We start from the raw sequence: 26,338 nt of genomic DNA on the forward strand, positions 1-26,338 counted from the left end.
CGAATTCTCCCCTTGAAATTTCCCAAACATCGTTTCTATTCATTATCCAAATACGCATAAACGTGGCTAGCCCAGCTGAGCGCGCGCCGATCGATTGGCTACAAGGACACAAGGCCGGAGTCGGACGTCATCGGAAAACTCGGAAACTGTGTTGCCGTCTTGCTCTCACGTTATACCGGGGAAAAAAGACGGATGAATTGAAAAGGAAGCCGCTATTAAAAACAATATCCGGGGGTTGCGGCGCATCATATGATGTAGGTGCCTACTACGAGTATGCAAATCCTTATGTACAGCTGTTTAGTATTTATAAATAGTGGCACGTTACTAAAGGTCTTTGAATATTGGTAATTTGAGAGGTAGTAGGTAGAGTTAAATTGAGATAAGAGGATAAGTTTTACTAGAATTTTTAAATTGTGTTGTATGTTGGTAGCTTTACTTATTGTTAGATACAGAATTACTTATCTCTATTTTTGCACTACCTTTACTAACTTTTGTACTACTGCAGCGCTCACAAGCGAAAATAAAATGTTTCATTTTAAGTTAGGACTGTTCTTTTTTAATTTCTGTAATTTTGATTGTGTTTGTTCGCAGTACCAAATAACTTTTTCACACCTCTCCTTCAGAAAAGTAACTTTTCCTCCCTGACGAGAGGGAGCAAAGAGCAACTTTTCTGTTCAAGGCTTTTCTAAGTGTTTTATTGCAAATGCCATTTTTGAAGTTGATAATTGTAAAGCCACACAATTTTCTATTCTGGTTGTTCTTTAATAATATTTAGAATTTGTTTTTTTCAAGTTTCTTAATGCTCGGTGTGAAAAGTTGTATGAGCCACTCGGGAGCAAAATTATTTTCATCTTGGGCGTTAACACTTGAATCCCTCATTACGCTCAGGATTCTGCTTTAGAATCCCTCGCTACGCTCAGGATTCTACTGTAGAATCCTTCGCTACATTCTGGATTCAATGTACGCCCTCGCCGTAAATACACCATTTTGCTCCCTTGTGACACAAATAACTATTTATCTATTCATCTACCTAAGTTAGTTTCATTCATAATTTGATACGGGAGAGAAACGTTCTGTGACAGCTGTCACGTCAACAAGTGCGACGTTTTGAATAAAAACAAAGCAGTATCACACAGTGATATATTGCGTGCTAATTAATTTTGTAAGGAAAATAATAAGTCATTTTTTTTTACTCAAACACAATAAAATGTGATAATTAGGGCCTTCACTAACTACCCTTAAAGTTTGAGGTAGTATCAAAAATACACGCTGTATAAATTATGCTTCAGAATAAGCAGGTAATTTGATAGATACAACCATCTTACATAAAACATGTGTTTTCCCATTGTGAATTCAAATAACCTTTATTATAGAGCAAAACATGATACCAACCTATCAATCTACACCATTAATTATAAGTACCATTGCCGTCAAATTCTTATTCGTCCTGACCTTTGCATAACGTAGGCTGGTAATTAAGTACCCGGCTACTAGTTAGTAGGTACTTAAGTAGAGATACTTATGTACAGGTGTAAATTCAAACTCCCTTTGTGACTAATTTCATGAAAAATTCCAACTGTTTATAATGAATATATTACTTAACTGTATTTCAAGTAGGATATTTATTTGTAACTTGCTCGCTCATTTGACGAAAAGGCACTATCTATTCAAAGTTTAGGTCAGATGTTAAATTCCTAATTTATTTTTTGTCAACTAATATCTCCATACCAAACTTCATCCAACTGAATCGTGTTAAAGCATGATGAAGTAACCAACAGGCATTATAGACACACAGCATTTATAATACTGCCCTCCTAAGCCAAAAGGCGTTGTCTCAAAAAAAGCACTTGAGTTATTTATGTCAATGTCTTAAGCTAGACAATAGTATTAATAACTCAAAAGTCAGTTTTTTAAGATAGCGCCTTTTGGCTGAGGAGGGCAGAATATTAGAAAGGAAAAGGACTACTTTTTACGCCTCTAGCCACGGAATATATACTCTAGCTTCATCCTTGTTACATGGCGCGTGCAGCGAGAGTAGACAACAGTACTACTGCTTACTACTGCTGCTGGCGGAGGCGGGTGCTTGTGGGGACCGCTGTTAGCGCTGCATACCCTCACTGTACGCCAAAGCCAGAATTCTCTGTCACGTAGGAATTTTGCAAAACACTTAGTGCTCGTTTATAGGTACGAGTACATGATAAAAGGAAATCCTGGCCTGATTTTTGTGTCAATTGCAGTAAGCTTTGCCATGTCAAATTTGTCGCACTATTCTCAAAAAATGGTGTCTAATTCTACATTGTACATTCTAGCCCTGGACTTTGTATCTACTGTTACTGTAATGTAACGTCACCACTTGACGAACATTTTATAACCACATACCTACCTACATACATTATTCGTGTTTACTGGACCAGGACCATGAACATTGACATGAAAGTTTACTGTTACCTTGTAACTCCCTCGTGCCGTAGGTACATATTCTGTCCCTGACCTCTGGCCTAAGTCAAGATGCCGCTCGACGATACCCATTAACGCTCGACGTCAGTAGCGGAAATTTTGTACCACTCTTAGTCTGCCTGTCCACTGGAGCCGAGCGGAGCGAAGGGGTAATGCGGAGCGGAGTTGCAGACTGTGACTGTCTATAGGCGGAGCGACAAAGTTTTTCACTTCGCGGAGCTACCCCGCTTTCACGCTCGCGCATGTTCCTCCGCCTCGTTTCCCCGCTCCTCTAGCTTCCTAGCTCCGCTTCCCGGTTTCGTATGAACTTTTAAGCTATGTCAAGTATAGTTGGGCGACTATACAGCGTTTTTTGCAGCGTTTTTTGTCATTAGTGTCTTCGCAGATATTACAAAATTTAAGCCAATACCGATGCTGAATTTAGCGTGATTAAAATTCTTGTGATTTGTCTTTCCGTTGTGCTAATAAACGTAGGACGGTAATGACGATGACGGTAATGATGAACGTTCGAATATTCACCCAGTTACCAACTGTTCACTGAAGAGAAGCGAAGATTTTATGCAATTCTATTGGTGGATTTCTATCCACGATATTTTTACGGTTTCTCCGTTACTAAAAATAAATATTTTACCTTAATTAGAAACATTACAAAAACCAGGAAAGATAAAGCTACACTCCATGAGTCCATCGAACCATGTTTGACGAATTATGTGATGCGTACTATACCATAACATAATAAAAAACCGGCCAAGAGCGTGTCGGACACGCCCAGGATTGGGTTCCGTAGCCATTACGAAAAAATCAAATAATATTTATCTAAGGATTTCGTTTTGTGTACTGAATCTTCCAAGTTTAGGTATATTTTATACCTTAGGCTGCTATTTACTCTCAAATTACTAATAATTCTCAAGCAATCTTATCCGCTATAATTTTCCTTGTAAATTTGATGATATTTACTACCATTCTGATTTTTTTCACCCTAAAAAAAATATTTTTATTTTTATTATATCACTTTGTCGGCGTGATTGATGTGTATATTCATGTCAAATTACAGCTTTCTAGTACTAACGGTCTCTGACCTTACCCGCGGACAGACAAACGGACAGACATGGCGAAACTATAAGAGTTCCTAGTTGACTACGGAACCAAAAAAAAGGGACACAGAAATTTACAAGGGCTAAAGAGAATACTGAGGCTTTCTATAAATAAGACTATAAACCTTTGAAAATCATAGAACATAAAACATCACAATCATACCAGTAGTCCACACAGTAACCCACTGTAAATATTATCAAAGTAAATCTCCAAGTAACGTTTATTTCAAGAACTGCATATAAATGTAACATTTGTTGAGTTCAAAAAAATAATTTATTCAACTGGTAAAGAAATAGAACAAATTAATTCAACTGGTTCCACTCATACTTTGAAAAGTCTAAACAAAATAATCTACCAAAGTTTATAGACTCGAATCTGATGTAGTAATTTGACAATAAGTAAAGGTTTCATAATTTTGACGAACAAGTTTAGTACCTAATAGTAAACTTGCTCCAAAGCAACATACCCAATTTTGCCCGTTCCAATTACCTTCGACCTTTGATGTACCTACTTGCTCTGTAAGCGGAACTGGCGGAACTCAAAGCTCGTGATAGAAGAAAGTTTCTGGTAGGTATTGATTAACCTGATCCAAGATAAGTTAGGTAACTGAAGTAACTAAGCTTGGAAGTTCGTGTTCCTGCAGCTTCACAAGAAAGATGTAATGCCGGTAAAAATATTTTTTACCAAGACATTCGGCGAAACACGTTTGGAGAGCGTTCATAATAACGTAAGAATTACCTCGTTCCTTCTGTCGATGGCCAGGAATATAGCAGTCTCATCTATATAGATAGAGGGAATCAGTGTAAATGCGAAGTACTTGTATTTCGTCAGAATCGGTCCCCGGACGGCAGTTGGCGCGGCGACGCAGGCTCGAGGGGCCGCGGGCTGTGCGCGCGTCATCGATCTCCGAACTTCGCCCAACATCCCCCTTTAGCACCCCTCACCTCCGCCGACCCCCATCCCCCGCCTCACTCACCCCGACACGTGTATGAAGACGCCACATCATCCAGATAACTCATTTTGTAACTCGGTAAATTTGATAGGTACCTACGTCAACTCCTAATGTTTCTACTGATTTTTTTTGCGTAACGTCGATTGATATTAATTATGAATTCCATAACACTCTTTAAATGAATACGAAAATGGCGGACCCAGTAGCTCAACCACTCATAAACAGCGTCTAGTTTTTGTGCCCCGGCTACGTTACATCAGACCGCCACGCGAACAAGTCGTGTGGCTATCTTCATCGAAGCACAAAAAAGCTACTCGGCATCAAAATTAATCGATCGCAAGGGAAATAACAGTCATATTCGTAAATCTAGCGCGACCGTCATTTTACACAAGGGTGGCGATGCTGTGTAACATAGAAGCGTTTTCCTATTGGGTTACGGCGGAGCAGGCCACTAAATTTGAAGGGATCAGGTTTGGGTTGGGCGCGCGGTGATGACGGAAGGCTGGCGGGAGAGGGGCGGTGCAGCTGCCGGTGCCGGTGCATCGCCGGTCCTGCCCGCGGCCCCCGCGCCGGCCCATTGCCAAGTTCAATGCCAAGGTCATGCGCGCGCGAGTGCGACTGCGCGCCGCAATGCAGGAGCGGCCGGCGGCAGCCGACAGCCGAGTCGTCAGTGCCTCACCGACGACCGCGCCATACGCCGCATTCGCCATGTTCCGCACGTTCCAACGGGTCACCTGACTAACTTCAACTTCAATGTTTGTCCACATTCTCGAGACCTACCTATTATTATTATGTTTAACATTTTCGAGACGGATTGATTCTGATTGCTTCTGGTTTTTCAGGTGGCCCGACGTGAATCGTACTGCGACGCGCAGGTTGTTGTTTGGAAGAATGTTACGCGTGTCGGAATTCCTGCGGTGAACAGTATGTGCGTTGCCGCCGCGACGCCTCCGACCGAACGCGGCAGCGCCACGCCGACCCTGTTATGCAACGATTTCCTCATATCAAACATCCGTCTCGGTAAGTGACTAGAACTAGATTCCTTCATGTTCCAACTCCGACATAACAATGTTAATTTATTCTATCCAGATCTCTGACTTAGAACTTGACTGATCGATTCACTCGGCGATACTGTACCTATTGAAGACCTTCGCCTTTCAGTTTAAATTGCATTTTCATTTTATTTAATGGATATTCTCAAGGAAAATCATCTAGTAGTCATGTATTACATACGTGAAGTGCGGCCATGTTTGTTTTAGACATTAGACAGTCAATATTACCTATGTATGTGTCCGTCCTCTGTGTGACTCAGCTCAAGGCTTCGGTCTTATCACTGCTAATAGATACGAAACCAATAGCAAATTAAATTCCATAAGTAGCATCAGCTAAGAAGAAATCTATTTGCTCCGTGAAGCTAAATATAGAATCTCCTTTCAGATAGTAGGGTAAACAGCTCATCGAGATTCAATCCACACTTCGCTTGATCACAAAATAAAATGTAGCTATTTACATAATATGTATAAGTACGAGTAGATAAACCGGATTGGTTTTGCTTCAACTTGTTGTTGTACACAGAAATATTGTTTTGAAAGGCTTCATTTTGTAATCTGCTGATCTAATCGTTGAATATTCAATTTTATTTTCGTATTTGCGTCATTTCTCCTGAAGCTGAAAAAGAATCAAACAGATATAAACTGGTTTTTGAATCGCGTATATGTATAAAAGGATCAAATTCCATCCCAAATTTCTAAGCCAAGGGCATCAACTAAACGACTAAGGGCCAACTCCGTATCCTGTTGTATCGAGTGCTCGCAAAAAATGTCGAGCGCACGGTTCAAGGCGATCGGGTGATCCAGCCGACGCTTTCGCGCCACTTCTAAAATGATTATATCACTCGAGAATTTCAATAACTATTGCAAATTAAACTGTAATACTGAAAACTTCCGCCTTACCAACAACTTGAGATAGCCTGCTAACATACCTTTAGGTACTCCAAACAAATAATATCGCGTCTACCAATCCATAAATAAAGTTGTTAGTAGTTGGAACGGAGTTATTGATATAATAATTATACGTTATCTACTACAAACTGTTTCTCAAATGCATCGCTAAGATTCTAGCATATAGGAAAAAGGTCTCTTTATATGTATAATTAACCATTATTCTCGCGTTAGCATTCTCCGGACTGATGACTCATAGTTTCTTTATAATCCTGTCCATCTATAAATTATGCGAACTCATCATCATCATCCCATTCTATATACGTCCTGTTACTGAGCACAGGCCTCCTCTCAGAATGAGATGCCTTGTGCGAACTGCATTGACAAATGTATGTACAGTATACGATCTTTTAAATACTTATTTCTTCAAATTAGCTTGGCCTATCCAGACATTGTAATTACAGACACATGCGTCAAGTAGAATATTTCCGTGATTTATAGTCTCAAAGAGTTACAGTGAAATACAACATGGGCCTCCCACATGGTGCGGTCGCCTTGAACCGTCGCTCGCGCTGCCCGAATAACAATAACCGAATACATAAAAACATACATGTCTTCTCCGTGATCATTATCATCTGTATTTTAAACCATAAGTCTCCTCGTGGCTTCAAACCTTGATACTTCTCCTTGTTGATCACGTTTTTAGCGTTGTATTTATCTGAAAGTGTCTTCTTGGGAAATTTTGAGCAAATGATAATCGGATCCGTCATCATCATATCCGCAACAATACCTATATTTACCTAGTCATACCTAGATAAGATAGGTCTAGTATACTTTCAGGAGATTTATTGTGCATTATGTTTGCGCTTATGAAAATAATTAAGTACAATTTAAAATTCAATAGTGTCACGACAAGAGACTTTATATATTTAGCTTAGGTAAGAAATTTTAGTTTTAATTTTAAGTGAAAAGTTCACTATTTAAATGACGATATTGTTTTAGACAACACTGTTTTTTTTATCACGACCTGGATAAGCAGCGTTCAGTTCTAAAACCAGTAGCTTTCAACACCATCGCCAGTTACAGTCTCCGGTGATAAGAAAACACTTTTAACATCATTTAACATAAAAATACCCACTATTCAAATTGTGTGTTTGGAAGGGCCATCTCGAACGGAAGGCATTATTGTATTGGCGCATGGTCGTTTCGTTTAAGCTGCTCGTCACGTCGGCTTCCTGTTATTTAATGAGCTTCTAATCTTTTTGGCAATGGCGTTTCTCATTGATTCTAAAACGCGGCCGTGAGTCTGTGTTTACACGCGAATTCATCGCTGAAATTCAAGACGAATAAACTTCTTATTCGAGGAAAGCTTGGATCCGAATCCATAACAAACGTGCTGGCACTCCGATTAATAATGTTTCGTTCGATCTAAAACCGGTGTGCAACAAATGCACGCGAATCGAATAAAGCTGAGATTTATACTCTATATTCGATATCCGTAGTGTTTATGCTTTGGTCGTGTGAGGTGTGGCCTTGGCCAAAAATAATGTATATTAATATTTGCATTAGAGGCATCGCGTAGCGCAACTCTCTCGCTATCAGCTGACGGCCGCGTCATCGTGACGTCGCGTCAGCAATGGCCGACAACATGGCGGATGGAGTTTGCGTTTATGTGGTAAACTAGGATTATCTACTTTATGTACTAATCTATCATTAGATCTAACTTCCCGTGGGAAAATATCGTTATTTTGTCATGACTTGTCCAGCAATATTAGTTCGTATCTATCCCGTGGGGTAAAGAGCAGTATGTGTACGTGTATGCTCTATTAGTGTGTAGCTTTGTCGTCTTTGTCGTACATACAAGCAGTTGATATAGATAGTGCTTGGCGATAAATATCCGAAATTTTAAAAAAAATTCTCCATAACACATTGGGAAATTTTGTGGTGAAAAAAAAAGCTTGGAGTTGGTGTACATACATCATCCACTCCGGACTTGCGAAGATCCGGTTTCGATTTCCGGTTGCAGCATTTATTTTGTGTTTTTTTTTTTCAATGTATTATATAGTTAAAGTATTTTTACCTAAGTAAAATTATTTATTCAATCTTTAATCCGGAAAAAAGTTGCAAAACAATTAACTCTGGTGTAAAATTGCATCAGTAATTTATATCATTTTGAGTTTACGGCAACCACTGAATAAAATAACCTTGCACTTGAAGACAATTTCTCTGTTAACCGCAAAAATTTTGAATAAATAAGACTGAAATACTAACATAATTATGTAAACTCGAAACATTACATTACATTTGAAATTTACCACGAGCTTTGCGGTGAAGGAAAACATCGTGAGGAAACCTGCACAAATCTGCGAAGCAATTCAATGGTGTGTGTGAAGTTCCCAATCCGCACTGGGCCCGCGTGGGAACTATGGCCCAAGCCCTCTTGTTCTGAGAGGAGGCCTGTGCCCAGCAGTGGGACGTATATAGGCTGGGATGATGATGTAAACTCGAGCAACCAGAAGTAGGTATACATGATATATACTAAATACAAAAAAAAAGTTTATTCTGCAAGTAGGCAACAAAGGGGTATGCCACTCTTTTAAACTACCTGCGCTTTCGAAAATGCCATCATTGCCAAGAAGAATGTGCCGCAAGAAACTTGTCGGAAAGTCATTTTTTCAAAACAAAATAAAAAATTGACATATATAAATAATACATATAAATGGCAATATAATATTAAAGAAAAAAATACAGGAATGTATGGGGTCCATTAGTTAAGAAACTAAAACTAAATCAGCACATTGACACGTCATCAATATGTTGTGCTGTGATTTCTTTTGCCTTGATCAAAACTTTAGAAATGTTTCACTTGGCACCGTTTTTAGATACAAAGGAAAAAGTGCCAAAATCCACACCGCCCTATCCGTGTTTGGCATGAACGCTATCCATGTCACTTTACTGACTACATTAAATAAGGAAGAAGGCAATCTATTTCGATCGCTGAAGAGTTTTCCGCCATACATATTATGCAGAACTTGTTTCACAAAAAGATAAAACTGATTTAAAAGTCAAGCCAGTGGCACGTGCATGCAAGATGCAAAAATCACATAAGGATTATGTATTTTGTTTTATCGTTTGTGAAGTATTGTTGAGGATAAGGTTTATTTATTTACTAAATATTACCTTAAGCACTGCAATAATACATACACGATTCCATTTATAGTCGAACTAGCTTCTACTTGATTCTTTCTACGTTTCCAATACATATTATATGAAATTTTAATTCAGCCCGATTGTATAACAAAGTACAAGTAAAAAGTATTAGGTACCAAATAATTGTGTTTTTAAATTCACACATTCACACTTGTAGGTAATTTTTTATACAATTGCGGACCCTGGTTGAGTGTAAGTGAACATGAATTGAACATAAATATTTTCGATAACTAGGTACTAGTAAAAAATCTTATTATCATTTTTATACACAGAGCGAGAAATACTTGCCAAATGAAAATAGCGATAATAAGTTAATAATGATTTAATATGTAATTCCCGATTTCACAACATCGTCAAGCGAATGCACCAAAAAATAAACAATAACCTGTGCCAAAACGTGTGTCAGTGGCAAAGTGTAATCAGGTGACGTCATCACACGTGTCGCGGTTTGTATTATCATTATTTACCGTGGTGATAACGAGTAGGTATACATAGGGTAGGTATACAAGCATAATACTGACGCTACGATAAGCATTTTACAAATTATATTCGCAACTGCTGAGCTTAAAATCTAATTTAAGTGAAAAAGATAGGGTAGTGGCATTACGTTTAAATTTTATTCGGAACGAGTTTGAGTTTATTCACACAACTGAAATGAGTACAATAAAGAGTGTTTACATACATATAAAGCAAAAAAAACTAACCTAAGATGTCTTAACTATATATATAACTATAACAATAAAATATATATAAAGAACACCCCGTCTAAAAGATCTGCCAGGTCTGATGATCTGCCTGGGTCCCCAGAAGGCTCGACCAACACGGACGACAGGGCCTTTATAAAAGATTTCATAGCGGCTGCCCACCGTCCAGGGTCCTAAAGTCTCAAGCTTAAAATCTGTGTGAAGAAGATCGTGCAGTGGCATAATATTGCGGTGTTTAATTGATCACAGTGGTACGCTTTCATTAGGGCGAAGCGGAGCGGAGTCATACTGATTCCGACCAATAAACATTACTTGTACTTAGTTAAATTTCGCTCTGTCTACGATCCATCTTTTTTTCAGGGTTTTCGTTCCCGAAGGGTGATAAACGAAAACGGTTACTGTTGTTACGCTATCCGCTTGTCAGTCTTAGCTGAAATTTATGCACATTGTGTGAACACACAAATTTCAGCTGTCTATGTCTATTTCTATATTGCCGCTGCAACAACAAGTAGGTATGAATTAAAAATAGGGGATAGTTTAGTTTCCATACAAGAAATCTATAATTTTGGTTTACGTTGTTTCTCTGTACATAACGTTTAAACATACACACATTAAACTCGGAATGATAATAGAGATAAAAATACTGCACTAAGTAGCTGTTGCCTGCGATTCCGTAAGGGTAGAATTCGTTTAACGCCTTCCCGCGTGAACTATGTTACGAGTATTTTCCGGGATAAAACTATCATAAAATATGTCCTTTCCCGGGACTCAAACTATCTGTATGCCGAATTTCATCTAAATCGGTTCAGTGGTTTAGGCGTGAAAAGGTAACAAACAAAAAACTAACAACACACAAGTCGCGTTTATTATATTAAATATTGGGGTATCAACAAATAATGTAAACCGGTCACGAGTTAAATAAAACGTAGGGATTTATCTGTCAGCGGCACTTCATTAATTTGAATAGGTAGTACAGTCACTAGCACCAATATCTGACACAATAAAGCATGCATACTTATAATATATATCTGATTCGAGTTTATTTCTAGGGCCAGTAGGACGTGTCAGATATTTTGGCTCCACTGTGGCAGATATTAATGCAGGTGACTGTACTTATGTAAGTGGTAGTCAGTTTGACTTTTGGAATTTTGTGGTGTATATTAGGTCTGTAGCTACATATTTGTAGGTATTAATAACTGAGTTTCTGCCTATTTTAATATTAAGTATTGATTTATTAGTTTTTATGTCTTCTGTCCGTTTGTTTGCACGTACTTACTTTAGTTGGTCCTTCACACTTAAGCTGTATTGTAACTTTTAAAGCGAGCATCATAGCTTTCATGAGATTCAACTTAATAGTAATCAGCTTATAATCGTGCATCGAGCTGTTTAATTTTTATTTGATAAAATATTTTGAAATTTTGTTACTCGCAAAGATTTTCGTGTCACGCCTTTTGAGGAAAATGGCGTCCGAAAAAGGTTGCGGTATCCGCAAAATTAACGACTATAGCGTGAGGCTTGCAAATTAAATGCACAAGCCTAATAAGGGATCGGTTATAAATGAAGGTAGATGCGCGATTTAAATTTTTTAATGTAATTTAGCAATTTGACGGCGCATGCCAAAAATCCTTCGAAAAGCTGTACGTGAATGTCCAAATAACATAAAATTTATGCGATAAAACTTAAAATATTGGAACAATATTGTAGATAAAATAACCAAAAAGGTAATAAAGGATACTGTGCCGTCAACTGAAATTATGAAAGTTGTTTTTTGTTTTTGAACGTTTATTAGTTGTTTATTTAATAGTGTAATTAACTTACTGTAGACATAAAAAATCGGCCAAGAGCGTGTCGGACACGCCCAAAATAGGGTTCCGTAGCCATTACGAAAAAATTAAGTAATATTTTTCTAAGGATTTCGTATTTTATATAACCTATCGCTTATTGTGAATAAATATTTTGATATGAAATAATGATAAACCACATATATCTAGTTTCACATTTAGGGGATCAACTCAAATGTAATTTCATACATCATTAATAAAACTTAATGCAGTCTGTCGTCCATCAAGATGTCTCGGTCATTTCCAATTTCATTGACTGAGTCATTTCTCGTCTCGTCACGTACATTTCATTTCCATTTTCCTTTGTTTCAAAATCGTAAATCACGGATTAAATGCATTTAAATCGATTGGGTTGAATTTCAATAAGATTTGCTCATTAAAGATGTAGTAAATCTGATTTAAAGTCGACCATTGCACCGGAGAGAAGGTAGTAAACTTCGGAGTAGAATCGATCATGTAGTTGAAATCACGGTATTTGAATCGTCGTGGTGCCTTCGTTCTATCTAAATAGTTCGATATCGCGTGCGTGAATTTCGAAAACTCCTTTCTCAGTGCATCTCAAACTTATATTATGTACTTAAATGTAATTTTAACCGCATTGCCAATAAAACCTTAAAAACAATTGGATGTCTTTGATACATTTTGACAGTTTAGCCATCGAAAATATTACAAAATTAATCTGTTGGCTGTTGGTAAAGATATACATGAATTGATTGTTGGAACTGATAGTTGAAACTGTTTAAAAAATGATACATAAACCTATCTAGGTATCTATCTTATATACATTTGAATTACCTAATGTTGCAGTGGCACAGCTAATCTTTTATTAGCTATAACTATCCAATTATACTTACTACCAACACCATAGTTTTAAATAAATGACTAGGTACAGTCACCAGCATCAATATCTGATACGATTCTATTTCTAGGGCCGGAAAGACATGTCAGATATTTTTGCACGCTCCGCTGTGGCAGATATTTATTAATGCTGGTGACTGTACACATAATGTAGGTACTTATAACCTTAGTTAAATTTCCTATATTCACATTGTGGGCGAGGAAAAAAAGTATAAATTATAAGTAAATAATTTAATCAGGCAATTTTAAAAATCCGAATTAGTTATTAATAAACAAAAAGATGCCTAGTTAGGTATGTACGTACATAGCCTATTCGGTTATGTACTCACGACAATGTGCACTTGGGATTATTCTTAGTACTGTAGTTCCTTTGGCAGTACAAAAAAAGAGTACCTACCTATTATTAGTATGAAAATATAAAAAAATATAAAAAAATAATCCTGCAATTGCGGATGTCACGTAGCTGTACGGAAGTTTCCACATTTAGTACAAATGGAGCGCACATAATAACTATATAACTCTAGCTATATCATTCTCCATCATTAATCACGTTGCGTCATGTCACGCACACCAACACGGGATACACGTGTCGCATGTGTGTAAGTGTGTGTGTACTAACTGCAGCTTGCATTGCACATGCGCGGTGGAGGGGGCACGGCCACGGTCGGGGAGACCTTGGGCCGCGTAGCAACACCGTGCCAACGCACACTTTTTTTATTTTCGTTAGTCTGCCTGCAGCAATTTCTGAACGTTATATGGTCGTAACGCATGACGAGCATGTGACCTGCGCAGTCTAGCCTAGCTTGTGAGCATGCTTGGAATTGTTTTATCAGTGTATCTTTATTACTCGGCGTTTCGCTGCTTCGTGGACGTGTGCAGCGATCTATGCACTGCATTAACGATATGTATATTATATACATTATACCTATGTATCATATATATTATACATATGAATGTTTAACAAAACTGACGTATATAAGTTATTTTTGTTTTGGGACGAATCTTTGACATTTCATACCTTTAAAACCACGAACAAAATGCTTAGGGGTAGAGTCAGATCGAAAATATTCCCTAAAATCCTATGTATAGTCAATGTACTATGAGCTATAAATACTTAGTAACCAACTGAATGTTCGGATTCAGTTTAGGGGAATCGTCGGCAGATGTTTTAATAAGCTTTTATTTAAGTTGCCCTGTTTGTTATTGTTGGGTCGAATCTTGGAATTTCTTTTTTACTCACTTCCAGTGGTCGGATTGATTTGGAATTTGTGTAAGCTGGACGACAATGCAAGTACAGTCAGCAAAAAGTGCAATCTTTAGGTTCCCGTCTGTTCCTCCCCAAAAATCAAAATTTTCATAAACCGAACAATCTCCTCATGTGTGTAATGTCTCTACGTCGACATTGGCAAAATATATACATCTTGCTAAATGGCAAGAGTGAAAGCCATTAAAAAAAAGTGCAATCGGCAAAAAATCTATTTCTTTAAAGTAAAGTAGTATATTGATATGAATCTCTGTAAAGCAACGCCCGAATATTTTTTTCTTGTCACTGAAATCAACGACGTGGTTCCTTGGAAAGTAAAATTACAAATCGCTAAAAAATCTAAAATAAACTCAAAGGTACAGAGGCTTATCCGTAACGTAACCCTCGGCTTGATAGACTAATTCTAATCACTACCTAGGCCATCAAGACTTTTTGTCACCGTAGATGTTGTAGTAGAAAACAAGAATTTTTAAAAAGTTTTATAAAAATTATTATTTTTTGTTTAGGAAAGTTACGATTGGTTAAAAAAATCTGTTTATTTCAACAAATGACAAAAATCTTCCATTTAAATTCCAATATTAATTTTTAAAGATTTTAACGAATCTAATTATTCTTACTTAAGACTAATTTTATAATGACCTTAATTGCTGCCTGTACCTATTGATCAGAAAGGCTGTTTATCAACATTCTTTTATAAGTGGGTGGTTGGTGGTTGTGGTTGTTTTATATTTGTTATACTAAGTATTGTTCAATTTCTTTCTCTCTCTATGCTTATCATCCTATGTGTGTTTGTCTTGCGCACCTTAACTAGTAGTGTAGAAAATTATGCTGTATAAGTTTTTTGAAATAAATATACAAATCATTCACGCATTGATACATATTCTTCAACTTACAAGGCTCAGCTCTAGTCCCTTGATTAAACGAGACCACAAGTCCAATGAGTATCAGATGTCTACTGTCAGGGCCGGGACGGTCTGTTTTAATTACTGGCAATTGACTGACTACAGTTTAGTCGCTATACAGTGTGTACTGTAGGCCATAGATCTAAAATATCGTCACTACTTTTAAAAACGTTCGTAACTCAAAATCTATCTCAAAATCTAATTTCTAAGTGAACTTTACTTATTTTTTACAAGCTTTTATTTAGTTCCACCTTGTCTTTCTGTAATCAAATCTTGCAAGTTAAATTCGACCAACTTCCAGTAGATGAATTGTCTTGAAATTTGGTATACTTATGTAACAGGACAGGACGGAACTCTTCAACGGTTAATGGCATCGACTTGAAATTTGGTATGCAAATGTAGTTTCGATAACAATACAGGAACAGTCAACAAAAAGTACAGTCAGCAAAAAAAACTTGTATTAAAAATGTTTCATTTATTTATCTATTAATTCAAAATGTTTTTTTATTGTTTTTTTGTTAATTGTCTTTTGTTAATTTATTGTTTCTTATAAATTCATTTTCACTACTCATTGTTTACCATATTAATCAAATGGCAGAATCTTTGTTTCCCATAATATTAATTTCAATAATTTCATTTTCCATAATTATTGTAAGACATAAGTGTCACATGCCATAATATTATTTGCCATCCATGTAAATGGTGAGTATCGACACTATAATACTGATAAATCTCATACGACAAACAAGCCTTTGAATTAGGTAAATTTTAATCACATAGATTAGGTTAGGTTAGAATTGCAACTTTTAATTTGTGCGAGCGAGCAAGACGGTTTGGAGCAGAAGCGACTCGGATAGGTTAGGTTAAGAAGGCTAAGGCGGTAGCGAAGCGGAGCTTAGCGTAGCTATCGTGTTTTCTTATATTAATTGCCTAGAAAAATTATGAAAATAATATATTACAATACCTCGTCTCTAATGATTCGTAATAAAGTTGTTCATTTTAAGGGTTCTATTGTGCCCCGTCACGGACGGACGGATAGTCAGTTAAAACTAAACATTGAATATTTGCTACATATTAGCACGAAATCCTGCGGGTGCCCGACACTCACTTTACCGGTTGTATCAGGGGGGCTAATATGAGATTCGAAAATTGACAAGATTTCATTTTTTTAACACCTGTAAATTACTACAGGAATCGAAAGAGTTTTGCCTCCAGAACATGGGAAAATAATTATAATTTATTTCTCCATATTTAAAAAAAAAAAAAAAAAATATCTGAATTTGCCAAAACTACCACAGAATACATATGTTTCCTTTGCCTTTTTCACCAGAAAAAGGAGCTGTCATAATTTTGACCACGTCTACGTCAGATTTACGCAAAGGATTTACGTGATCTTTTTTTTTTAATAGAGACTAGACAAAAAAAAGGAACTATTGTGTGGTAGTTTTGGAGTTATGCCCTTTTAGAATAAGCACATCTTAAAAAAAATGTAATAAATTAATTAATAATCGTAGCGAAAACACAGAACTAATCAAATTATAGTCTTAGAAATATGAAATCTTGTCAATTGAAGTTCGTATCGTACCGTCTATGTCACTCTCGTATTAAATAATATTAGCGTCATCGAGACGGAAAGATACGAAGTTCGAATTTCACACTTCGTAGTTGGTATAGGGTCTGAGTCAGATCGCTTGATGACGTCACACAGAAAAGGAAAGGGATGAACTTTTGCTTTTCTTTGAGGCAACGTGACTCACTGGCTCCACTCTCCCTATTGGTGATTCAGTTGGCTATCCCGGTTTTATATTCACAGCGTGATTCACTTTAGCATAACTTATTTCTTGAATTCTGAGCTAGATGAGTTTTCTTAGCGATCTTTCCATGAAATGCCAGGAGTAAATAACCTAGTCAACTTAAAATAGATGAAAAACCTCCGACATTTGTAGTTTAATGCCCTGAAATTAGCTGCACCAATTTTAGAGAAACTTCTATGAAACATCTCAGTTAAACTAGCTGTCGATTAAAACACATCAAAATTGACCTATTCGTTTGGGAGCTATGATGCCGCAGATGTAGACACATAGCGGTTAAACTTATGAAACCCCTATTTTTGAGTCGGGGGTTAAATCTACAGAAACAGATTTTGAGAAGCATGCAATAAAGTTCCGCCTCCTATACACTAATGCGTCTCTGATATGAACATAAGCAGCATGTCTTAGTAACAATTTGATTTCTGTCGAGTTGCCTCAACCTACACTAAACTACGTGTACGAGATTGCATCAGTAGAAATACCTGACCCACACTTCTTTCAGTCGTCTTCTACTCAGTCGCCTCTTTTGGGTTTGTATCTTTTTTGTTCTGAGTTGTCGATTGAAAATTTTCGTGCCACGCTACTGATACACATTTTGTGTAGCAGGGCGTTTAAAACAAAGTGTACCCTATCTTTTTTTTGAAATTTTAGAAAAATTATGATTTTTCCTACTCAGAATCAAGAGCACAATCGATTCCGATCGTTTAAAAAAAGGTCCCCATTTTTCATACAAACTTTTATGAGTCAGTTTTGTCAGGCCCATACTTAGTGTATGAAACAATCGTTACAAAACTGTCATTTTTTTGGGGACAATTTTTAAACTACATCGGAATCGATTGTGCTCTTGATTTTGACTAGGAAAACCATATTTTTTCCAACATTTAAAAAAACGCCCAGCAATATTGACGTAAATAAACAAGAACCTTCAAGTTTCAAAATAGCTTAGTTACTATAAATAGAACTAAAAACGAAAGGTAGAAACTTACACCCCACTCTATAAATATAACTACACACAGGCCCAAAGAAACATTACAGCCTCTTCATCTTCCTGCCTTGTTTTTCACATGTAACTAAAATACAACGTTTTAATTAGGACTTCTATTCAATGGCTAGATTTCTAAAAATGAGTATTTAATCCGTCAGTTTCATTTTCTAAAAATGTCGGACACTTATTTTTCTTTTGTGAATTAAACAAAACATTACGGATAATTATAGCCGGTTATAGCTCTGTGTGACGTCACACTTACACTTTTTACTAAGGACTGACGTCACAGGCCCCCACTCCCGAACTTCGACGCATCATTGTAATTTTTCATTTGATTGACGAAAGAAAAAATAGGTACGTGTCCAAAGTTTTCTAACAAATGACGGGCAAAATTTTTTTACACTATTTCTTTTCTATCCCTTTGTATTACCTGTTCCAATTTTGACCCACAACTTTTGTAGAGGTCACCAGATTAGACCTAGATTCACCAGCGAACTAAATACATTCCATGGACGCCGAGCCAGCAGGATCTAGGCCCAGGGTTCTCTGGGATTGCCCTTTGACATTTCGTGCCGGCGGCGCCGCGCATGCGTACTCTTAAAGTCCCCCCTACCCCCCTTTTCTGGGCCTGGCGTGGGCAGATGACGCAAACCCTAGCCTGTACCGACCTCAGGAGCTATTTTTAGAATCATTTTGCTTCCCGTCTACGGATTACGCTTTAAGTTTCAATTCAAGGGTCTTGGTGTTTGAAGTGACTGCGTAATGCAATTTAAATTAATTGGAAGTTACCTTTGTTATTTTGTTACTTCGCTCAACTGGTGGTATTTACATATTTTCTTTCAAACCGTCTCACAAACTGAAAAGAGAGCTACGAACTACTAGCATACGGCTAACCGAGTGTCTTTTCCAATCTTGACATTGGCGGAATATTTGATAGTATCGACGGAGCTATGTTTTCAAAATTGTATTGAATTGAACTTCATACTCGTATTTGCATTCCGGCACGCTATTTATTTTTTTAATCTTAGCTAGTGTTGTAATAAAACCGTTTTTTTTCCGAGGTGAAAAAACAATGAAAAATAACATGAAAAACTCATTTTTTTCTAAACATGTTTTTTTTAGACGACGAAAACGAAGTTTGATTATACAGAATGAGAAAAATAAATGGGCCCTGTAGGGCAACTACCTTAAAATCTATAGTTAGCTAATTGTACCGAAAGGAACCATTGCTTTATTTTTTAAATTGAATAAAACTGCATTCAAAGATCTTCTAAACGGCCCTTGTCTCACCCGGGAACCGAACGAACTAAAAATTAAAAATAAAAAATCGCTATTTTATTATACGAATCGATAGGATTATTGTTCAGGATACAATTTGTCTAATAAACATTTGGGATTTGTGTACCCCGCGTTGCATAAAAAAATACGTTTAAACTTTTCGTCACAACGCCTCGTCCTTGACTAAGAAGGAATTATGCATAGGCTTATTATTACCATTTAACGATTTTCTCATCGATTTCTTCAATAATCTACTAAGAAATAAATAAAATAAGTAAGCTTGTACTTCATGATTATGATGTCTTCGGATGTTAGAGAGATAAGAAAATTATAACGTACCTATCATTTACTTATTACGAGTGAACAGTATAAGTAATGTTAATAAATATTCTATTTCATGGTATCTCGTACAACAGATGAGTGTAAGGCCAAATGTTTATAAGACAAATTTTGTCCTGAACAATAATCCTATCGATTTGTATAATGTAATAGCGAGTGTATATTTATTTTTTAATTTTTATTTGGTTCGATTCCCGGGTGGACAAGTTTTGATTCATTTAAAAATAAAGGAATGTTTCCTTTCAGTACAATAGCTAACTAAAGGATTTAATGTAATTGCCCTCCAGGGCCCATTGTATTTTGATTTTTTCCACCCTGTATTATATAGTAGTACTTATTGTTCACTATGTGTTCATATTAATATTTTTTAATTCGTAATTGAAACTGCCATCTTTATCTAGATAAACATTTAACAAAATAGTTAAAATAATTGTACCCTGCCTTCCGTACCTTGAACAGCGTGGGGGACACCATAATGGAGAATTTCTCTCTAGGTGGATGTGCATATTAATATTACTGTCAAACAAAGAATCATATTTTGCGTTTCATTACGATCACCGATCAGTTACTAGACAAGTAATTAGTTCTTTTGTAAGAAAAATGAATTTTAAAAAAAACCTAATGTAGAGAAAAAACATGGGTTCATATTTTTCAAAAATCTGAAAAAACATGTTTTTTTTTCTTTTTTTTTCAATTTACAACACAACTCATAGATCATCTCTCGGTCGCCAAGATTATATAGGCTTTGCCTTGTTTCTGGTCCACTGAATCTGGATAATCCATTCTAGAAAGAAAGAAAGAAAGAAAAGTTTATTTTGGCTCCAAAATGTACCACCTAAAACTAAGACTAGAACTAGCACTAAAACTATGTTACTAGGTGACACGGCAGGATACCAAAAAGGGTCTCCACTCAGCATGTGTTGCCGCACATTATGTGCAGTAACGCTGGTTTTCTGTGGAGCCCAACTATCTTCGAACTAGCCTCTACTATTTTCGATTTAACAAATACAAAAGTTAACTGCCTACCTTATATTTATTTCTTCTTGCCGTTATAGCAATGTTACATTGTATTGGGTATAATTATGTAATTGTAAATTATAGTGAAATTGTAAATCCTTACATGTTAATAAACATTTACAATTATGGAGACTAAAAGTAAATATATATTCGATACTAGCTGTCGCCCGCTAACTATGTCTGCGAAGAAGTCGAATTATACAATTTCCCGGGAAAAAACTATCCTGTGCCATGTAATATTAGTATGAAAGTATGGATTAGTACGGACATGAACAGCCTTCATTACCCGACTGTTTTACTGACATACCTAATTCACATAATATGTGCTTATAATATCGTGTAAAAAATGTTGCATGTATTGTTGTATCTAATGTGCTCTTATGCAAATAGAAGTAGGCACGACGTCATTGACTGAGTCAGGCTTGTTTTCCGCACTAAAGACCTCAAGGATGTCCACAGAATTAACAGCATAGCTATTATATTCACCGTCCATTGAAATTGTTGTCTATGTACGGTAAAACTAAAATAAGCCTTATTGTAACAGCGCAAGGTCAACATTTAGATGTATATTCCAAGCAAAAAATATGTTGTTTCTTTCGTAAACACAGGGTAAAGTTTTATTTGGTTGTTCGTTTCCCAGAATAAAATGCTTAATAATACAGGACTGAGTGAAGTAACATTTTCGTAATTTGTATTTTTTTTTGTTTCAGGTTTAAAAGCTGAAGCCCGGCACCCAATTTTCGTAGCCGTCATGATAATCAGCCGTTTTATCGGTGAGTGTTTTTAAGTTTGTACATAACATCGTAAATATCTGTGCACCCGAATTTTTAACGCATGCTTCATTCACACTATAGTGCGAGAAATATCGTGCAAATTTTGCTACATTATAGATTTATAGAACTTTGACCCAACTAAAACCCAACACGCGCAGACAACGGGTGTTCTCTACATGGCGGTATATGGACGCACGACCCGACCCGCGTCCGACCCGCGCCCGCCGTCGGTGTGAGGGCGTCCATATACCGCCATGTAAATACCTACGCCATCGCAAGCCCTCGCACGACCCGCACCGCACCCGTCGTCTGTGTGTGTTGGGCAAGGTGTTTAGCTCAGGGCAAAACATTTCAGCGATACAGTGCGCAGATATTTCCGACAAAGTGTACCTTTTTTGTATGTATTAAGTAGGTGTGCTGGTCGATAACCCGACTAAGCAGAATCTTTTTACAAACAAACCTTAGTAGTACCTATAAGTACAATACTTTCAAAAAATTCTTTAGTAATATTTGAAAGTAAAATAACGTTGAAAATTTTAATTCAATGATGTCTTTCAACTATGTTAGGGTACATCTTCGATCTCTATAAAATTACAGAATACCCTCATAAAATAAACTCAGGAAATATACATGTAAAATCAGGAAGTATGTAAATAAGGGACGTCAGGCGTGAAATGAGGCGATAGGGCACATTTTCTTTAATACAATACGTCAATTGAATACTCATTGACGTAATACCACAACGAAACGTGCCGTACTGTATGTCTCGTGTTTGGTGTGAACTGGGGGGCTACTACGAAATTCGAAAATCGAAGTTCATATCATACCGTCCCTCTCACTCTCGTCTACAATGTTCGTTTTTTTTTGCCTGCCGTAGAAACAAAGTAGGTACAGTTGCTATTTACCCCTTAATACAAGTGCAATGCGATTTTTCCGCCGCGTTTAACCACAGTTTAACCCACGATCCCACAAAGTCAAATGGTAGGTATAATATTAAGCAACATCGGAATTCGGATGCGATATAAAACTTTTTGATAAAGAAGTTGTATTTTTTTATCCATAAAACTAACACCGTGGTGAATTATTGTTTATCAACAAAATACTTCACATGCAAAATTATTTGTATGTTACGACTTATTCATACACAATGTTGTGATACTTGTGATGCATACGCCAAGGTCAGAGCTGGCAAATGCGATAGCTTTGTGTACCTATCTGGTAGTCAGAGGCCGTATTGCCTAATTTTTCTGAAGCACACGATCGCAATAATATGACAGTTTTTGTATGCGAAATCTGTCATTTGATTGCGATGACGAGTGTCAGACGCGTTAGGCAATACGGCCTCAGGTTTAGTCTGTCAACTTTAAATATATAAAAAAGGTTATCTGATGGCATTTTATTATTTATACAAGAATAGACACGAAATATGAACTAAGTATTAAACATTATTTTAGGGGTATTTTACTTTTGAAATAAGGTGATAAATGATTGTTGTTGTTTCTTTAAAAAATATGGCTCTGTCCGTTAGAGGACAATTTTGCCAGTGTCTAGTAGTATTTGCCGTTTTACGGTAAAAAAAATCTAGAAAACGAAATACTCACCTCTCAAGGTAATGGTGGATGAACGATGACAGCGCGACGATAAATGATAATAAGAGTGAATGTAATGAAACCAAATTGTCAATGCGTATTCTTTTTAACTCACCTATATGTCATTGTAGACATTGTTAGGCAAATAAAAAAAATATTGGTACCTACGCAGCTCATACACATCTAAGTTAGGTAATTAAGTATTGGCAGAGCGCAAACAACGCTTTGGGGGCGTTTATGATAATGTTTACGTATCAGTTAGGTGTATTCTCAGCCCTAATAGTAAATCGTCCATAAAAGTGAACCACGTACCAGGGTGGAACCTTTGTGCTACTAATGTCATGTTAACATCGCATACATATGCCAAAGAAATCATAGCGAAATTGTTTATAAAAAGGTTAGGGGTGAAGACCAAAAAGTTGCACACCGTTAAAGCTGCGTTAGCATATTATAGCTACCTGCTAACGCAGCTTTAACGCTGTGCAACTTTTTGGTCTTCACCCTTATACCCTGGTACGTGATGCAGTGTCCTCGACTGTACCTAATATACCTAATATTAATGTTCTCATATTTATGTCCTTTCCGAACTGATGCTAATAACGTTATTTTTTAAAGATCTTAATTGACGCTGGTTAGGTTTGGGTGAGAGCGCTTTATTTCTATTTATACACGGTGATTTTTAATCGGTGGTCAGATACCAATTTTTCTAATTCAGTAATTGATAGTGGTCACAATGAGGGCTACTTATCGTTTTTTATCTCACTAGATAGCGCACTGTTGCGTGAGATTTTTAAGTATGGCTTTCAAAGTCTGTTATTACGGGCGTGAAAACGAAAGTTTAAATTTATTAAATTAGTGTCTCGGTCTCAAAATATTAACTAAGAACAAAAGATAGCCGCAATAGTTTTTTGCCTTTGCCACGTTCTGTAATATACCTACACGTATCTTTGTCGCACTGTTAATTATTATTACGATTGGTTTTTGGAGTCTTTTTGTATTTTTTATTTCAACTGCAAATTTTGATACGTTTACGGTCATCCCGTAAAGTCCATATCGAAATTACAAACTGAAACATAGATTTCGCTGCTTAAGTGACTAAATAAGAAAACAAACAAGCTGAGATATGTGGTGCATAGGAGATATTTGTGTCTGTACTCCTGTCCAGTAGTGGTGCACGGAATGCTGAGGACCTGGGTTCGATTCCCAGCGCTGGTCTCTTTTTCTGGTTTCTCTGTGCATCTATGTTTCCGTTTGTAATTTCCATAATTAAAATTACGTCACTTTATAAAGTCAACCGATGCATTTGTGTTTTTTTTTTAGAGCGGCCATGATTCATTGCATTACTTACAGTACAGACTGAACCGGCAACTCGAACCTATGTGGCTGTTAAGTCAAATCGGCTCTTTCGTGTTTGTTATTGAAGACATGTAGTAAGGTCTTAGGGCTTCGTGAATATCCATAGGTAAAATTGTATGTATATTTGCTATACCTAGTGCCATCCACGAAGACGCTTTGTCAAACATTAATGACACTGTAATAAAGACCACGGCACGCGTCATCGTGAATGACTCTACCTATAATATACTATACGAATTTATTTAAGAGAGCATTATTTATATGATCGTACATTCTTGATGGTCGATAAACATTAACCATTAAGTTCTCTACATATTACACCGTATCATGCCATGACAGTTATAGGAACGTGTCAGACGAACGCGACGTGACACGCGACGGCGACGGTTGGTTACGAAACGTGCTGGTGGGCGTAGTCATAGTCTCTTACTTTTCGATACAAAGAGTCATAGAATGATACGGTGTAACGTGCCTAGACCAACCTCTGCTGTGCAATGCGGCCGAAAAGTCTAGGCAATTTTGGTTTTTAGATAATTTTCACAATCGCAAATTTATTTGTTCTTCTTTTTTCATGTAGGTAGCGATTTTACATGAACTGTTTTATAATGTTCGCGTTTATTTTATTATTCGCAATTATTGCCCCGTCAACTAAAGGTGTGGGTTGTCTAATGCTACTGAAAATATATGCGACTGATAAAATAATCTACTGGTAATCTTACCAGCGAAAAAAAAAACGCCAACATTATAAAACGCTTATGAAAAATCGCTACATGAAAAAATACGAATAAATAAATTTGCGATCGTGAAAAAACTCGATGTGAAAATTTGCTACTCAGAAAAAATGTGTTTATGAAAATTATCAAACAAATCGTATTTTTAGCAATATTAGGCGTGATTAATTACCGTGTTGCGCTAGTAATTATGAGTGAAAATCACAAAACACAATTATGAGTTTTAAAAATGTTAATTAAAACTTATTTTGTATTCAAATCCGTGGATGAATCATTAGAGCAGCACGGTTAATTTTATTCACGCTTGTTATATAATCCATAAGATATTTAATAATATAGATATCTGCAATCTATCCGCTAGATAATTATAATCTGATTTTCAATTTAAAATATTTATTACGCCACACCCACGGCTACGTAGTACAAGTGAAAAACTTAAGTAAATGACCTGTCGTATGCCTAGAAGTAATGTGTCCGTACCTATACATATAATATAAGTAAACTTTCCATTTTGAAAAATTACGTAAGTCCCATATCAATCTGTGGACTATCAGTACCACATACAACAGGTCATTTACTTAGTTTTTCACAAAAGTAACTTTACGCCTTAACTTTACTTAAGATTAGTAGGTAATCCTAGGTAATCAATAAGGTACCTTATTATTTTAAGAAGAACAGTTTGTACTTCTTCTTTGTTGCAAAAATATCAAACCCAGGCCGAGTCTGATTCAGTCGAGAGCTCTTCTCCCTCCCCACGGATGGCCTTGACTTTGAAATTCGTCGATACTTAGTTGTCATTATTACCACAACGCTGCCATCTGTTGCTTGTACTAAATATTAACTGTTTGCGTGCAACAGTGCCATCTACTGTGGATATAAGAAACAAATACGGTTTCACGACGTCTCGCCGTCAAGCGCCTTTAGTTCACGTCGTGGAACACAGATGGCAGGCGACGTGGTTTTTAAACGTACCTACAATGGGCAGGGATGTTCAAACTCGAAACTTAATTACTTATTTAAATTACAAACTAAATATTTTTGACGCCTTAGTATAACAACTATAAAAAAACTCATTACTTTAAAGTCGATACTTTAAAATATCTAGTATTTGCGCATTTCTTTATAATATTATGTACCTACTCATAGTTACAACATCTCAATTAATGAGTAATAATGATCTTTAGATAGGAATTGTGAATAATTTCATCATTTGTAACATAAGATGGCACGCGCTTT

At 36.6% G+C, this 26,338-nt stretch overlaps 1 protein-coding gene across 4 annotated transcripts in view; it reads left to right on the forward strand.

Annotated features, from left to right (window-relative positions):
* The first annotated feature begins 4,982 nt into the window (after positions 1–4,982).
* LOC141432710 (uncharacterized) overlaps positions 4,983–26,338 on the forward strand; it is a 59,640-nt gene continuing 38,284 nt past the window's right edge. For all 4 annotated transcript variants that reach the window (XM_074094443.1, XM_074094444.1, XM_074094446.1 and 1 more), the window contains exons 1-3: positions 4,983–5,259; positions 5,347–5,524; positions 21,364–21,426. In XM_074094443.1, coding sequence (XP_073950544.1) covers positions 4,996–5,259; positions 5,347–5,524; positions 21,364–21,426 — 505 coding nt within the window. In that variant the 5' untranslated portion in view covers positions 4,983–4,995. The remainder of the gene's footprint in view (positions 5,260–5,346; positions 5,525–21,363; positions 21,427–26,338) is intronic.

Source organism: Choristoneura fumiferana, chromosome 11 (assembly GCF_025370935.1).
Source record: "Choristoneura fumiferana chromosome 11, NRCan_CFum_1, whole genome shotgun sequence".
Classification (NCBI taxonomy): Eukaryota; Metazoa; Arthropoda; class Insecta; order Lepidoptera; family Tortricidae; genus Choristoneura; species Choristoneura fumiferana.